Here is a 16,170-nt window from a genome sequence, read left to right on the forward strand (position 1 = left end):
GCATTGCAGTTCCAGCTCCTGGACCACCAGCTGCTATAAACCATTGGTAAAGTCCAATTTGCAAGTAGTACATTTCTGTGACTGGAAGGGGAGAAGAGGATATTCCTAGAGACTTGGTGGATAGAAGGCTTAATCCAGCATCATGAACCAGCAGCAGTAGAAACTCTGAATGGTACCACAGCAGGCTGTTACTTATGCATTTATCCAAGGTGGTATCAACACCAGCAGGCCTTCCATTGACTTTACTGTTGATTTGTTCAGGTTCCTCTTCTCCTTAATTCCTATTCTGATTCAGTAGCTTTAATTAAACTGAGTAAAAGAAGTGGACACAACTATAAACAAATATTTATATTCATTTCTAAGGTACCAGTTACCTTAGAAAATAATTGACCAGCCCATTCTACCAGTAGAACTAAAAAATAATAATAAAAAAGTAGTAGCCTATGGAGAAGCATAGTGACCCTGTAGATCAGATGTTTGCAGTTCATCTTTTTCTAGTGGGTTTTGGAAATTGCTTGTTCTGACAATTTTTTACCCCACCCCAAACAATTTTCCATTTAATTATTTCTCACCCCTAATGTGTGTGTGTGTGTTGTTTTTTAATTCCCTAGATCCCAGCTTTGCTGAAAAGAAGTCAGCCAGCCAATGGGAAAGTAGAATTTAAAAGTGACTTTAAAACAGAACCTCTTGGGTCAAGCAGAAGTACAATGACCAGCCAATGATCCAACCTCTTTTTGTTCTTCCTGTATCACTGACTTTTGGACTACCACTGTGTTTTCTTATAGTAAAATTATAGAAGTATAACACTTGACCTTAATATGCCAAAGATGTGCAACTGGAATCACCAACATCTTCAACTTTGAAGAGAGATGTCTAGCAGAATTTTATGCAGCCAGCAATTTAACTTGTATTGTGTCAGAAAAATAATTCTCTCTAAACAGCATTTTCCAACACAGTAGAAAATCTCAAGCAGGTGTGAATTATTAAATCTGACGTCTCCTGTTGACTATTGAAAATCAAGCAATTCATGTTAATATTAATTTAGAATGTTTTGGTCTGGCCCATTATCAATATACCATTCCTCCTTTCCTAATTTTGAAAGTAACATTTTCTTCCACAACTAAAATATCATAGGATTAGTGTGTTGCTGGGCTTCGAGTGTAAAAAGAGCACATATAGTGAGGGAGGAAAGGCATTAAAAGTACTTGGCTGCTGGCCCCACTTAGTTACATCCAGCTAGACAAATCTTTTTTGCTTGTGTAGGTAAGCTAGTAAGTTACATTTCAAAGGACAATAATTTAACTCAAAAGAATGTCCCTGTCAGGGAAACTTAGTGTACTGTATTTAAGTAGTTTAAATTCCCTATGAAATACTAGCATCTACTGGCAGTTCAGCTGTTGGGCCCTAGAGGGAGAAGATCTGTCTTAAACTTCCTCCATCATTTCAATATCACACGTACATCCACTAGTGATCAGAGCCACCACCCACAGGTTTAAAGCAGGCTTCTACACACATGCCCCAGCTAGGTGGGAGAAAAGATGTGTGTTCAAACAGGTTCCTCATTCCAAGTCAACAGCCAGAGCTGTGTATATGGAGCCTATTAAAAATGTTTGACAAGGAATGTAACTAGGGAATGGAAGAAATGTCTATATGTTGCCAATGCTTGCCCTGAAACCTACTGATGACACCTTAAGCAGTTATTCTGAGTTTAGAATGATTATAAAATGCTACTCAAAGAGTGTATCTGCTTTTATTACCTATGGAACAAGGCAGTAAACACTCAAGACATTAGTTTGGGATTTCAAATTAAATTAGGACATTCATTAATCAATAGCTTGAATAATACAGAAAATCTAAATAATTGTTTGACATCCAGAAGAAAGTGAAATTGCACTTTGAGTAGGAAGCAGAAGCTATTTAAAGAGGTGTAGAAACCCAGGAAATCCCTAGTGGCTAATATTGACATAACACCATTTAAAAACTTGATGAATTCATCAAATAGATATTTGTCTTGCAGTTCTGTGCAAGTGCACTAAAGTACTGTTTAGAAGTACCTGGAAATGCCATTATCTTTCTCTTGGTTTAAGTTCTCGCTGGGGTGGGGTGGGGTGGTGGTAGCAACTCCTCTTATCCCTGCACCATCTAAAAGTGCAATGTCTGCCATTGATGACATAAAGACACTAGTGACTGGACACAGGCCTTTGATCTAGTTGAAAGGATATTTCCTTTCAAATGGGCTGAAATGAAAAGGATGCAGAGGTTAGGGGGAAAATGTGGGTGGGAAATACCAAACTATATTTTCTGGATCGGTTTGGACTTTCTTCTATAGTACAATATATTAAAATAAGAGTTGACACCATGTATGTTTGATCTGAATTCTCATACCATAGTTAAAATAGTTAACTACTGAAAATTAGAGTTTCCATTCAACTGTTGTTTTATCTATTATGGACACTTTAAACAGTAACATTAATTCCAGAGGAATAGCAGCGTTCACTAATAGAAGGTTAACATTATTCATACAACAGTCCACTACAGTATATATGATGCTGTGGTTATATCCCCAGGGGTGCAAAAATGAAAGTGATTTATGAAGCATAGTTCACTGAAGAGATGCCAAAAAATAATGCAATTAAAAGGTATAGATAAAAATCCTTCCACTAAGCCGTGCTTTTACTGAGCTTCTCTCAGCAGCCACAACAACTTCATTCTGCAAAGACAAAAGGCAGCCATCAATTTTACAGAATTTAGTTCCGTTCATAGGCAGAAAAAGCATTGTTAACTGAAGATTTTTGACTGGATCATTGGTCTAATGTGAAGCAAAATAACTCTGCTGTTATCAATTCAGTTGTTGCTTTAAATCACCATAAAACAGGCATCCAATGGTAGTATTGGGAGGGCAGCAATCAGACTGGTGCTGTGCTGTTGTCTTCACCAAGTCTGATAGTTCATGATGCAGTCCCTGGGTTTCCTTCTTAGGCAAGGGCCAAAGCCAAGCAGTCGAGAGCAACATTTCAGCAAAAATTGGGGCAGAGGGTGAAACTGGGCACTCTGAAACATTTTAGACCATTCTGGAGAGAGGAGCAAGCAATTCAAGGGCAAGGGGCTTACTAGGCTAGTAGCAGTCATGGCACTTTTTGAAAAAAAATTAATAAATTAGCTGTTGTGCAGGTAGCAACATAACAGAAATCCAATTGGTAGCTGCCTCTTTCCCCCAAAATGCTTTGGATAATAGCATTGTACCAGGGCATTCTAAGAGAAAATGTGGCTCCCACCCCCCCACCCCCCGAATGCCCTGGTACAACAGTTCAACCACAACCAGGACATTTGTTTTGGGCAACGGCAACCTCCAGGAGGCCTCCCACTGCTACTATTACAGCACAAAAAATTTAAAGGGAGTCAAGTCTCCACCCCCAAGCTAGTCCCACTGAATTCAGTGAGGCGTACTCCCAGGTACGTGAGTATAGGATTGCAGGCTTCCCTTTTCAGAAAAAGTCCTGCACACACTCATGACAGTATTGCTGAAGCCTACAAATCTCTGCTGTGATGCCTTTAGTGGGTTCTTTGTGGATAAAATCTCCTGTATTCGGGCCGACTTGGACTCCACTATTTCTGCAGGGTCTGTGAGGGAGGTATCCTGCAATCCTTCTTGCAGTGTTAGGTTGGTTCAGTTTCAATCTGTGACTCCTGATGACGTGGACAAGCTGCTTGGAGCAGTATGGCCTACCACTTGTTCTCTGGATCCTTGCCCAACCTGGCTGCTTCGATCTAGCGGAGAGGTTGTTGGAGATGGCCTAGTTAATATCATAAATGCATCGCTGAGGGAGGGTAGGGTGCCTCCCTGTTTGAAGGAGACAATCGTTAGACCTCTTCTTAAGAAGCTTTCCCTGGATCCCTCAGCGATGGATAGTTATAGGCCAATCTCCAATCTCCCCTGGCTGGGCAAGGTAATCGAGAGGGTGGTGGCTAACCAGCTACGGGCGGTTTGGGAAGAAACTATTATCTAGACCCATTTCAAACTGGCTTTAGAACAGGCTATGGGGATTGACAGTGGGAGTGTGACTCTGTTGGTCCTCTTGGATCTCTCGGCGGCGTTCGATACCATCAACCATGGTATCCTTCTGGGTCACCTGGAGGAGTTGGGAATAGGGGGCACTGCTCTGCAGTGGTTCTGTTCCTATCTCTCGGGTAGATCCCAGATGGTGGAGCTTGGTGACAGTCGCTCCTCAAAGCAAGAGCTGTTATATGGAGTCCCTCAGGGTTCCATTCTGTCACCAATGCTTTTCAGTATCTACATGAAACTGCTGGGTGAGATCATCAGGAGATTTGGTGCTGGGTGTTATCAGTATGCTGATGACACCCAAATCTACTTCTCCCTTTCATCTTCAGGAAATGGCACTCATTCTCTAAATGCCTGCCTACAGGCAGTAATGGGCTGGATGAGGGATAACAAACTGAAGCTGAATCCAAGCAAGACGGAGGTGCTCATTGTGGGGGCTCAGAATCTGAGGAGTGAGATCTTCCTGTGCTGGATGGGGTTACACTCCCCCAGAAGGAGCAGGTGCGCAGCTTGGGAGTACTCCTGGACACAAGCCTCACCCTGGTTTCTCAGGTGGAGGCCATGGCCAGGAGTGCTTTCTATCAGCTTCGGCTGATTCGACAGCTACGCCCATTCCTTGAAGAGGATGACCTCAAAACAGTGGTGCACCAGCTGGTAACCTCCCAGCTTGACTACTGCAATGTGCTCTACGTGGGGCTGCCTTTTACATAGTTCGGAGACTTCAATTAGTTCAGAATGCAGCAGCCAGATTGGTCTCTGGGGTAACCCGGAGAGACCATATTACGCCTATTTTGAAACAACTGCACTAGCTGCCGATATGTTTCCGGGCAAAATACAAAGTGCTGGTTATATCCTTTAAAGCCCTGAACAGCTTAGGCCCGAGTTACCTTAGAGAGCGCCTTCTTCTGCGTGATCCCCACCGCACATTAAGGTCATCTGAGGAGGTTCGTCTCCAGTTATCACCAGCTCATCTGGTGGCAACTCAGAGGCGGCCCTTCTCTATAGCTGCTCCGGGGCTGTGGAATGCGCTCCCTGCGGAAATCTGTAATTTGAATTTTCTCTTAGCCTTCAGGAGAGCCCTTAAAACGTATTTGTTTGGCCTGGCTTTCCAGGGTTTTTAAATCTGTTTTAATATTTTAATCCGATTTTGGGGCTTTCAATCACTGTAATTGTTTAATTGTTGTTTTAAAATGTTTTTAAATTGTTAATTGTTGTTATATTGTTTTTAATTTGTTTTAGCTCTTTATTGTTTTAGTGGTTTGTTTTAATTTGTAAACCGCCCTGAGCCATTTTGGAAGGGTGGTATATAAATCCAATAAATAAATAAATAAAATAAAATACAAGAAGCAGTCTTTTAGCTAGCTCTGTGTTTCTCAACCACTGGTCCGTGAGACGTTGGGTACTGGTCCGTGAGGCCCCCCCAAAACAATTTTGGGCTGGCAGGGGTCACTGCGAGCTCTCCGGAGCTCATTTCTAGACAGCCCTCACTGCTGGATAACATTCATTTCACATCCTCAAAATGAACATTATCTAGCAGTGGGGGCTGCCTAGAAATGAGCTCTAGAGAGCTACCCGAAATTGCTTTTTTGGGAGTACCTGGGGGTGGGGTTGGAGGTGAGGGGGGGTGACCCCCTTACTAACTGCTGGTCTAGGAAACGGCACAAGAATAATGTACTGGTCCATGACTACAAAAACATTGAGAAACACTGATCTAGCTGATTTGTGGGTGATGATTGTGAAACTTAACGTAGCCAATCATACCGATGCTGGTTTTGCTTGTTTCTTAACCTGTGAAAACTTGTAAGGCTAGTTTACTTGCCTTTTGTCCAGATTTTATTGTAATCACAGCACTCCCAAACCTTGATCTTTCCTGCAACAATAATAAACCAATTATGTGCCAAGAATGTTCAACCATGTTAATATATAAATGTTTCTATACCTGCTTGTTTTTCTTCACCATTGATAGTTTATAGTGGCACAGCAGAGCAATGACTATTCAGTCAAACTCTGTGCCTACAAGCAGATCCTTCTCCCCACACCCACCACTTCCTCTGCAATAGATCAAGCAGTGCAATCCTGCCTACAGTGTGCTCCAAGCAGAGAGCAAGTGTGCTGCAGAAAGATACATACACAAAAACAGCTCTGAGTTATTTGAGTAAAAGTAGCCACAAGCTAGAACAAGCAGAAAACAACTTAAGTTCATGATCACTTTGTCCTAGAATGAAATCCTTTACAGGTCCTGTGAACATCCTATCCTGATTCTAAACATCTTTACTCAGCCACAAAGCTCTTGAGTTCAATGAGATAAGTGTGCTTAGAAACAAGCCATGTTATTAAATTACAATTTGGTTGGCATCTCCAAGCAGTCAACTTTCTTGTTCCTAACTGTGACAATTTGACTTTCAGAGGAAGGGAAGGGGACCTTTCCTGTTTGCAATGGGTTATACAGTGGAGGCAGTAGAGTTGAAATTCCAAGATATTCTTCAATAAATCAATCCAGTTGTGTTCTGAGTCAGACATATTTGTGGTTCTAATGGTTCCAGGTCAACAATTCTAGAATCTTAACTTCAGTAGCTAGTTTTACCACATGAATTATACTTTTTAAGCATTAGTTCTACCCACAGTTTCTTAAACCTAAATAGCATGTTGTCCCTTCAGACTTTGGTTGCTCACCTCAGGAGAAATTATGACATATTGTGCCTGGGAAAGAAAAAAAACAGGAATGGAAGAGGTCAGTGTAGATAAGGGTACTGCTATTACAGTGCATATTCAGCTGCAAACATTTTCAAAATGTATGTTGATTGACAAAATGCATCTGGCTCTTGCACTAGGGATGGGCCCGGAGGCCATTGTAAAGGCCTCCGGACTGGTCCGGACCTTGGTGGTTCAGTTTGGGGGTGGGGGCGGGGTAGCTTTAAGAGCGGTGGGAGGGTTTACTTACCCCTCCCGCCGCTTTCCCGCTCTGCGGCCGTAATCTTCAGAGTAATTGGGACGGCAGGATACCTCCCTGCCGCCCCTTCCCCGCTGCTGCTCTGCAAACCTTCCCAGGAGTGCTTTGCGAATGCGCGCGCACGTCAGAGACGTGAAGCGTGCGCACGACGGGGATTTAAGATGCCCTTTGCCAAGGAAATGATCCGTTGAAGGGAAAGGTCAGCCCCGGAAGAGGGAAGGAACTGGGATGTCATTCACGGATCAGGCTGAGGGGAATTTGAATGCTGTCTGGAAGAAAATGTTTGAAATGTGGCGAGGGGGTGACATGCTCCGTCCGAAGGCATCAGCCACGGCTTGGGCTGTGGGAACGAAGGACCGCCCCCCCCCCACACACACACCCCGCACCCCTTCGCCGACGCTGCCCGGCTGCAGGGTAAACACTGTCCCCGTGACAGGGTGCTGATCCTCCGGCCCGCGCCCCCCCCCCAACCTTCTTGGGGGCTTAAATGGTGTCGTAAACACTGTCGAGCTGAGGCGTGTTTTCTTAGCTGATTTTCAGGTACAATCAAGCCATTTTCGGACCCTCTTCCCAGGGACCGAGCGGCAAAGCACTCCTGGGAAGGTTTGCAGAGCAGCAGCGGGGAAGGGGCAGCAGGGAGGTATCCTGCTTCCCCAATTACTCTGAAGATTACGGCTGCAGACCAGGAAAGCAGCGGGAGGGGTAAGTAAACCCTCCCGCCGCTCTTAAAGCTACCCTCCACCCCAGTGCCGGACCGCCGTGTGGTGGTTCCGTGCACACCCCAATCTTGCACGATGGGAAACTACTTAGAAACTTAATCAGTGTCTATGATGCAGAGACTTAATCTCTGTCTACAGTGCAGAGATGCATACACTGCTGAACAGAACGAACACAGTTTGCAATACAAATAGTTTTAGGTGATTTTTATTTATTTTTTACTACTTTGGGTGTAATTACACCTGCCCCACATAAATAAAACCTCACCAAAACCCCACATCATTATAGCAATAAAATTTGCTAACAATGTTTTCTTACCCAATCTTCAGGACAAGGGGAAGTCCATGATTTGCAGTGGTCTGTCACGTTACCCGAAGAAGTCTGGTTTCCACTATAGATATACACACGGGCAGTCTGTTCTTCAAACAGTCCACCCATGACATCACTTCGAAGAGGTGATGTGACAATAATTTCATCTGCAACCATCCAAAACAAGAGAAGATGCATGTCTGAAAATATGCAGCGAACACAGACCCAGTAACCTTGTCCAATTGTAGTTCTGAGAGAGTGTGTGTATAGATAATGTATAGATAAGTGTTCAGACATAGAGGTATACATATCAGGTGGTATATAAATATGATAAAGTAATATGTCCACACATTACACAGGCTGCTGCAGAAACATACAGGGAGCAAATGGGAATTCCTTATTATGACTGAAGCAGCTCTTATTCTCTGAAACCAACTTAACAAAACCTGTATGGCAAATTTGCCATAATTAGGTGAAAATATTATTCTCTCTTCTAATGGTTCTATTATTTACTGCAAAGCTTTTTAGAAGTAGTGTTCAAGGTCACCCTTTAAAATGTACTCTACTCTGGTGCAACATTTATGAGCCTACAAAGCAAGGGGGATGGAGCTGCTCTGGGAAGAGCATCTAGGCTCCAAGTTCCCTCCCTGTCGGCATCTCCAAGATAGGGCTGAGAGAGATTCCTGCCTGCAACCTTAGAGAAGCTGCTGCCAGTCTGTGTAGACAATACTGAGCAAGATGGACCTATGGTCTGACTCAGTATGGCTGCTTCCTATGTTCAAGCTGTGGGCACTGGATTAAGAGTATGTTCTTATTTTGGCCTCTCTGGAATTCTCTACCTTTAAATATCTATTTTTTCTTTCCTTTTTCCTCTTTAAAAAACCTGTTAAACGCAGTGGTCGTATTCTGCATTTCTATAAACTCTCACACTGTGAACATTCTTGATTCAGAATTTATCATTTTGAATTTCCTGCTACTTTCCCTTCCTATTGTGCCAGATAGCAATAGCAATAGCAATAGCACTTACATTTATATACCGCTTTATAGCCGGAGCTCTCTAAGCGGTTTACAATGATTTAGCATATTGCCCCCAACATTCTGGGTACTCAATGTATTTTCAAATGTATTGACAATACCTAATAACTTTAAATATTTCACATATGAATCAAGATGTTGATTATTTTTTTATTTTACCAAGTCCATCATTGTTCAGGTCCTGTAGGTGTACATCTCCTCCAAAGCGTGAGAATTTCCTGTCCCCACTATAAGTGCTGAGCAGAAACGGCTTGGCACTGTCAGTCAAGTCATACATCAAAGCACTTCCCGCCTGGTGCAACACAGAGGTCATGAATGCAAACCTAGATGTGCTGTCTGGAAAAAACAACAACCGAGGTGACAGAGTCACAGCACCATTCCTGGGAGATGGTGAAAATAACTGTTACTCGCATAGGCACTTTCCCTGGGAGGTTATAACTAGAACTAACAACAGAAAATGCTGGTTCTCCAAAATCCATCTGTAAGAATGAAATCATGTACTAGATTTGCAAAAACAAAAAAGTACAGCTTGATAATGTTCAGATCTTACAATGTTTAATCTCTCTGCAACAGCTTCTCATTTCAGTAAGGTGCTATTTCCTCATCTGGAGGCTGTGCCAGACTGGGGGGCGGGGAGAGACCATTACTTGATGGTGGAGCTCATCCTTCGTATGTAGAAAGGAACATCCTTTGTATGTAGTTACCATGAAGGCTGCTTCTTGCTGCTGGATTTAAGGGCGTCTCAGTTGGGTTAGCCTTCCCATGTGCTCCAGAGGCAGGACATGCAAATTAGCTGAAGATTTAAGAGCCTGGGAAGGAGACCCCCACCCAGTTCTGAATAGCCACATCCATTGAGACAGAGAAGCCGGTTGCACTAGTGTGGAAAACGAGAAGAAGAAAAATAAAGTCCTTGTACAGTACTTCTATGTAAGGTGGTCCAATAGACCCAGACCGCCATGTGGATGGGCCAAGATGACCTCAAATCCAGAAGCAAGAAAAAGTCTTCACGGTTCTGGGAGGGTCCAGGAATTACTTGTCTTAGGAAAGATGCAAGGGAGATGTCCACCTTGAGAAGGACAAGAGGAATTGGGGAGACAGTTGTATTTTCTTTTGGCTCTTCCATATGATGGCATTCTGTTGGGGTCATTGTAGGGGGTCAAAGGTGAAATCTACCCCTGTGGTATGGAGTCCAGTGATGACACCATTCATATCAGAAGATGGGCCAGGGACAGAAAGGGCACTGTGCTGGCATGTGAGATTAGGTGAATTAGATCTAATGTCTTCTGGATTCAATCTCATGGAAGAATCAGTCTGTCTGTGTATCTCTTAACCCACAGGTGGAGGATTTGTAAAGAAGGAAAGAGTTGGTTTTTGGTCGTGTTCACGGGGAATTCATAGTTGGATAATACCTCCAGTGTTGATGCCACATCCCTATGTGCTGCATTTAAAGTTGGGGATCTGATCAGCAGATTTTCCAGATCAGAAGACATCCAGAACACCTTGATGCCCTGCAGTCTGAGGTGGGCTACTAGGAGTCCCAATATATTTGTAAAGATTCTGGGTGTTGAGGACAAGCTGAATGGAAAGGACTTGTACTAAAAGTATTTGTCCGTGTGCATGAAGCGAAGGGGCACTCGGCTTTGCATGTGAATGGAAACATGTCGGTAGACTTCTGTGAGGTCTATGGAAGCCCTGTAATCCAGATGGTGGAGAGATTCTGTGATGGACCTTAGGGTCTTCATCCTGAACTTTCTGTGTCTTACAAACTTGTTTAAGAATTTGGGATCTAGAAGTGCCCTGAGGGAGCCATCTTTCTTGGGCACAGTAAACAAAATAGAGTAAATGCCCGCTCGTTGTAGAAGAGGGACAGGTTCCATTACATCTATTGCTTCCAAATGCTGGATTGCTTGAAGAAGGCCCATGCTTGCCTATTTGGAAGGCAAGCATGACTGGGGTGTTGGTAGAAACTGGTCCCTGGAACAGATGTTTAGTTTTATTTTGTATCTGTGTTTTAAGTATGTAGGACCCACTTATCTGTGGTGTTGGAATCCCAAGTGTGGAAGTGTTCTGATAGATGACCCCGCCCCTGAACCTGGAGAGGCAGCGAGTCAGGACTGCTGTCTAGATGTCCGAGACTGATTATTGAAGACTGACCGTAGTGGGGTGGAAGATTTAGGTGCAGGGCCCTGTTTGTTCCAAAACAGATGCTGTGTTCTGATGTCCTTATCCCTGGATCTAAATAAATGTCTAAATGGCCAAAAGGATCTTCTGGGTAGCCTCTTATCTTCCCTGTGTGGGGCAGTAGGAAGGGCTTTTCTTTTATTCTTAGTCTCCTCTGAATAATGTCATCTCCAAATAATTTTGAGCCAGCATAGGGTACCACAGCAAAGTTAGTGCGTGATGGAGTACCTACTTGCCAGTGTTTGATCACACGTTACACCTGGCCACAACTGCAGAGGTGGCGGAGTGGACATCAAAATGTACAGAGTCCAGAGTGGCATTTGCCATAAAAGCTTGTGCGTTCTGAATCTTTGAGAGTGTTTTCTTGAGGCATGCCCAGGTCATTGGGAATATTACTGACCTACTCTACCCATAAAAGGATTGCCATTTTTAATAACGGAGGAAGCAGTAGAGACTCATACCAATAAGGAGGAAGCCTCATGTGCTTTTCTCAGGGCCATCTCTTATCCTTGGCATCTCTAAGTGATCATCTCTATCCTTTCTACATCATGTGGTAGGATAGGAGGACTTTTAGCAATTTCATAGCCTCCTGGGGTAGGTTATAAAATTTATTAGTTACAGCACTGGACTTTCTGTTCATTGTGGGGAGTTACCATTCCTGTTTAACCATGTCCACAAAACATTCCAAAAACAGTATGTTACGGTTTGGGGCTTTGGGCTTGGCTTAGGGAAAACCAATATCCCCTTGGTAGATAGCTGTTCTTCATGATGGGAGAATAATTGCAGGCCCAAGGGAGCAATGGCCTTGGTTAGTAGGGGAGAAAAGTCTTCTGGAATGAACAGTTCCTGTGATTTTTGAAAAGAAGTCACTACTCTGATCACTAGAGCATTCACCATCCTCTTCTGAGTCTCAATCTGGTTCAGGGTCTTTAGGATGTGGGATAAGCGGTCCCTGAGGAGAATTAGGTAGGGGACATATCACATCCGAGTCCACATGAGGAGGTCAGAGATCTGGGAGGTCATATTCAGAAATCTCAGAAGAATGAGATAGATCATGGCGTTCTACTGGGGTATGAGGCTTGCTAGATTTCTTGGAGTTTTCTGAATTCCTGTGCTTAAACCTTTTGCTACTTTAGGAGGGAGACTCAGGAAAAAAGAGGATAATGAAGCTGAGGAAGAGGAGGGAGAAACCCTTCTATTTATTTCATTTTCATTTTCCCTGAAACCATGCCTGCCATGATGGAGGGACATTTTGGAAATCATCAGGGGTATATACTGAGGCAGGTTTGCAGGAGGGAGAGATTTAGTTAGATTTACTGGGATAGAAGGGTGGAGGAGAAACCATTCGTCACGGCAGGACCTTCCCCACACCATGTTTCCCTCCATGCTGGTTGGGGGGAAGCCCACTGAGATGGAGGAAAGCAGGGAGGGAGGCAGAAAAGCAGGGACAAAAAGAATAAATTAGAAAGGGGGAAGCAGAAAGCAGGGGCTGAAAGGAAGAAACTAGAAAGTGGGGAGGCAGCAGAAACCAGAAAGTGGGGAGAAAGCAGGGGCTGAAAGGCAGAAGGCAAAAAGCGGGAGAAGGCAGGAGCCAAAAGGCAGACAGCGGAGTGAGGGGGCACAGAGATAAGGCAGAGCCCCAAAGGCACAAAGTGGGGAAAGAGAAGGCAAGTGGGGGGGGGGAAGCAGAAGCAGAAGGCAGGGAGCAAAAGACAGAAAACAGAGAACATTTTAAAAAGGGGGCAAGGGAAAGGAGAAAGAGGGGCAGAAAAGAGAACTCAGTGGGGAGAAAGTCAGGACTTGCATTCTCCCACCAAACAAAACAAACAAACTCTCCTTCCCAGGCTCTTAAAGCTTCAGCTAATTTGCACAAGTCTTGCCTCTGGAGCACATGAGAAGGATAACCCAATCGAGATGCAGAGAAGGCCCTTAGTATTCAAGGATCTTAGGAAGAGGAGCTCAGTTCATCATCTATATTATTAATTCTCCAAGACGGGCCATGCGTGGGGACGTGGTAGAAAGGAGGCAATTGGCTGACAGAGTTTGCAAGCAGAAGCACCTGATTGGGCAGTGGGGAATCTATATGCAGATAGGGAGGAGTCACCTGTGGCACCATGGTGATTGGGCAGAGGGGATTCTATATGCAGATAGGAGGAGCCTATGATGGTTAAGGTCAGTTGGAATGCAGCTGTTATTGGTCGAAAGATGTTCTTGATCATAGAGGAGAGGAATCTATATATATAAAAGGATAGCAGGCAGGGGTCTGCAAAAAGACAGGTTGTGAGGGAGGAAAGAGCTCCTTCAGGAGAAGAGGCTGCCGTTGTGTGAATTAGATGAGGAAACAAGATGAACAAGATCTGTTAACTCAGGGAGGGAGGGGGAGAGAGAGAGAAAAAACATGAAAGGAGGGAGAAGAAAGAATGGGGAAGAGTGAGTGGAGGAGAGAGAAAGAGAAAAAGGAGGTGAAAGAGAGACAGAAGGAAGGGGAAGGGACGGGCCTGAGCCTGTCAGCAGCCTGAGGGGAATGAGCGGCCATGGCAGCACTAGCAGCAAGGAAGGGCCCAGTCAACCACTGCTGCTGTTTGGGGCTACTGAGGCCATTGTCAGAGAGAGGCAGGCAGGCAAGCGAAGGGCCCAGGCCTGTCAGTGGCCTGAGAGGAACGAGCGGCCATAGTGGCGGCAGCAGTGAGGAAGGGCCCGGTCAACCACTGCTGCTGCTCCTGGAGGAAGGAGCAGGTGTGAGGCTCAGGTGAGGGTAGGGAGGTCTCTGGGGATAGGGGGCTGCAGCTTGGCCAATAGGCAGCAGCAATGCTGCAGCCACGACCAAGAAGGGTGAGGAGGATGGAAGCAACGGGATGGAGGAGGAGCAGGAGTGCAGCTCAGGTGAGGGTGGGGAGATCTGAGGTGAGGGGAGCAATCAAGTACTAACGCGCAGATGCTCTAGAGCGTGCAAGAGTTCCAGCATTGAAGCGGAGATAAATAATGGCAGAGGTCAGGATGCAGAGGTGGAGGGCCGGCAGGCGAAGCCTCTCTGGCCAGAAGAGGTGGGTGGATGGCGGGCAAAGCTCTGCCGGCCAGGAAGAGGAGGCGGTGGCGGGAAGAAATAATGGTGGCGGTGAGGAGGTGGGCAGACAGCGGGCAAAGCCCTACCAGCCGGGAGGAGGAGGTTGGAGGCGGCGGCGGAATGGCCTGGCCCTGGCCCACCCAATGGGGAGAGCTGTGGGAGGAGAGAGCTGCAGGGGGGGAGAGGGGGGGGAGAGCGAGCGAGCGAGAGTGCTGTGGGGGGATGCCACAGGCTCAGTGCACAACGGCACAGATGCTCTGTGCGGGGTCAGCTAGTTTATAAGATATATTTGCTGAAATAAAACTGCTGCACAGAAGCATTGTCTCATGTCTAGTATTATGTACGTACCTTGTGTCGGTGCACCAGCTACCAGCACATGCCTGCGGATTCCTTCTACAGAAAGGAAACCTGTTGCCAGAGATGAACCCAGTCTCCCCATATCCTGCATGTTAATTAAACAACAAACAATCAGTTCTATTAAGATGGATTCCTTGTATACTATTTTAAGGGGTACCAAAAATACCTACCAGATCTCCAGTTAAAGCAAACCAGCTTTTCGTGCTGGATGAGATATAACCATATACCTTTCCAACAGCCTGCTTGGTACGTTGTGAGAAATAGCAGCCTAAACTAGAGCACAAGAGGATTACAGTAAATAAGAAAGAAATTAGGATTAGCATATTGATAGGTTTGAGTGGGGGGTTGGGGGAAAGAAACTGCAAGAGAAAGCAGCAACATCAAAATAAAGTATTATCAAACCAATTATGTTGGTTCAAAACCTCCATTTTTGGAACATCTAGTGACACTCAAGCGCTAACATAGATTCAATGGGTGAATGCCTTCCAGAAGTTGTTACCCACTTGTAAAATGGAAATAACAGTAAAATATTTGCTAGATTAATAGAATGTTGAAAAAGACAAGAAAATATTTTTACCATCAGGACAGGGAAGCCTAAATATTTAATTAAACAAAATGAATGATGCGAAAAGCATGACTTATCCCCTTAGCTAAGCAGGGTCTGCCCTGGGGGCATATGAATGGGAGACTTGATTTGTGAGGACTGTAAGACATTCCCCTCAGGGGATGGAGCTGCTCTCAGAAGAGCATCTAGTTCTCCTCCAAGATAGGGCTGAGAGAGATTCTTGCCTACAACCTTGGAGAAGCCACTGCCAGTCTGTGTAGACCAGGGATTCTCAAACTTGGGTCCTCAGGTGTTATTGGACTTCAACTCCCATAATCCCCAGCCTCAGTGGCCTTTGGTTGGGGATTATGGGAGTTGAAGTCCAATAACACCTGAGGACCCAAGTTTGAGAATCACTGGTGTAGACAATACTGAGCTAGATGGACCTATGGTTTGACTCGGTATATGACAGCTCCCTATGTTTTAAATAACATGCCAGAGTAGTCTTGCTGCTCTGAACTACATTGTACAAGTGTCTGTTTAGGGACTTCTCTGTATACTTTTTAGAAGATATACTGCAGAATTTATAAAGAGGAAGGTTATTTTAAACCAGAGGCAGACACTAGACTTGTTCACACAATTGTTTGAATCAAGGTTTAATGTGGGCTACCAACATCTGTGTGATTGTGTGAACCCATGCCAAGATGGGAATCTTGGGTTATAAACCTTGGCATGGGTTCATACAATCATGTCAATGTTGGTAACCCACATTAAACCTAGATTCAAATTATTGTGGGAACCGGGGTATAGTCAGGTATTCATCTCAAAGCTTCTTCCCGGAATGTCCAGTCAACAGACAAGCCATGATATGCCAACTGTTCAAACTTTGGTGGGCCAGCTTGAAGACCTTCTGATGCTTAATCACAATTTAAATCATGACTGAAATGCTGTGC

The 16,170-nt window shown here is 44.7% G+C and overlaps 2 protein-coding genes across 3 annotated transcripts in view; one reads left to right on the forward strand and one right to left on the reverse strand.

Moving 5' to 3' along the window:
* Window positions 1-5,268, forward strand: part of MRS2 (magnesium transporter MRS2) — a 48,468-nt gene extending 43,200 nt beyond the window's left edge. The window contains exons 11-12 of one of the 2 annotated variants that reach the window (XR_008306353.1): window positions 10-209; window positions 612-718. Coding sequence is in view for 1 of the 2 variants with exons in the window: in XM_053246911.1 (XP_053102886.1) it covers window positions 612-722 (111 nt within the window). In the remaining variant the exon portion in view is untranslated. Of the gene's footprint in view, window positions 1-9; window positions 210-611 lie in introns of both variants that reach the window. The other variant, XM_053246911.1, reaches the window with a different exon arrangement.
* Window positions 1,735-16,170, reverse strand: part of GPLD1 (glycosylphosphatidylinositol specific phospholipase D1) — a 62,070-nt gene continuing 47,634 nt past the window's right edge. Inside the window, 7 exon segments of the mRNA XM_053246901.1 lie at window positions 1,735-2,710; window positions 5,880-5,930; window positions 6,734-6,760; window positions 8,046-8,203; window positions 9,231-9,407; window positions 14,665-14,758; window positions 14,844-14,946. Of these exon segments, the coding sequence (XP_053102876.1) occupies window positions 2,633-2,710; window positions 5,880-5,930; window positions 6,734-6,760; window positions 8,046-8,203; window positions 9,231-9,407; window positions 14,665-14,758; window positions 14,844-14,946 (688 nt within the window). The 3' untranslated portion in view covers window positions 1,735-2,632.

Source organism: Hemicordylus capensis, chromosome 4, assembly GCF_027244095.1.
Source record: "Hemicordylus capensis ecotype Gifberg chromosome 4, rHemCap1.1.pri, whole genome shotgun sequence".
Lineage (NCBI taxonomy): Eukaryota > Metazoa > Chordata > Lepidosauria > Squamata > Cordylidae > Hemicordylus > Hemicordylus capensis.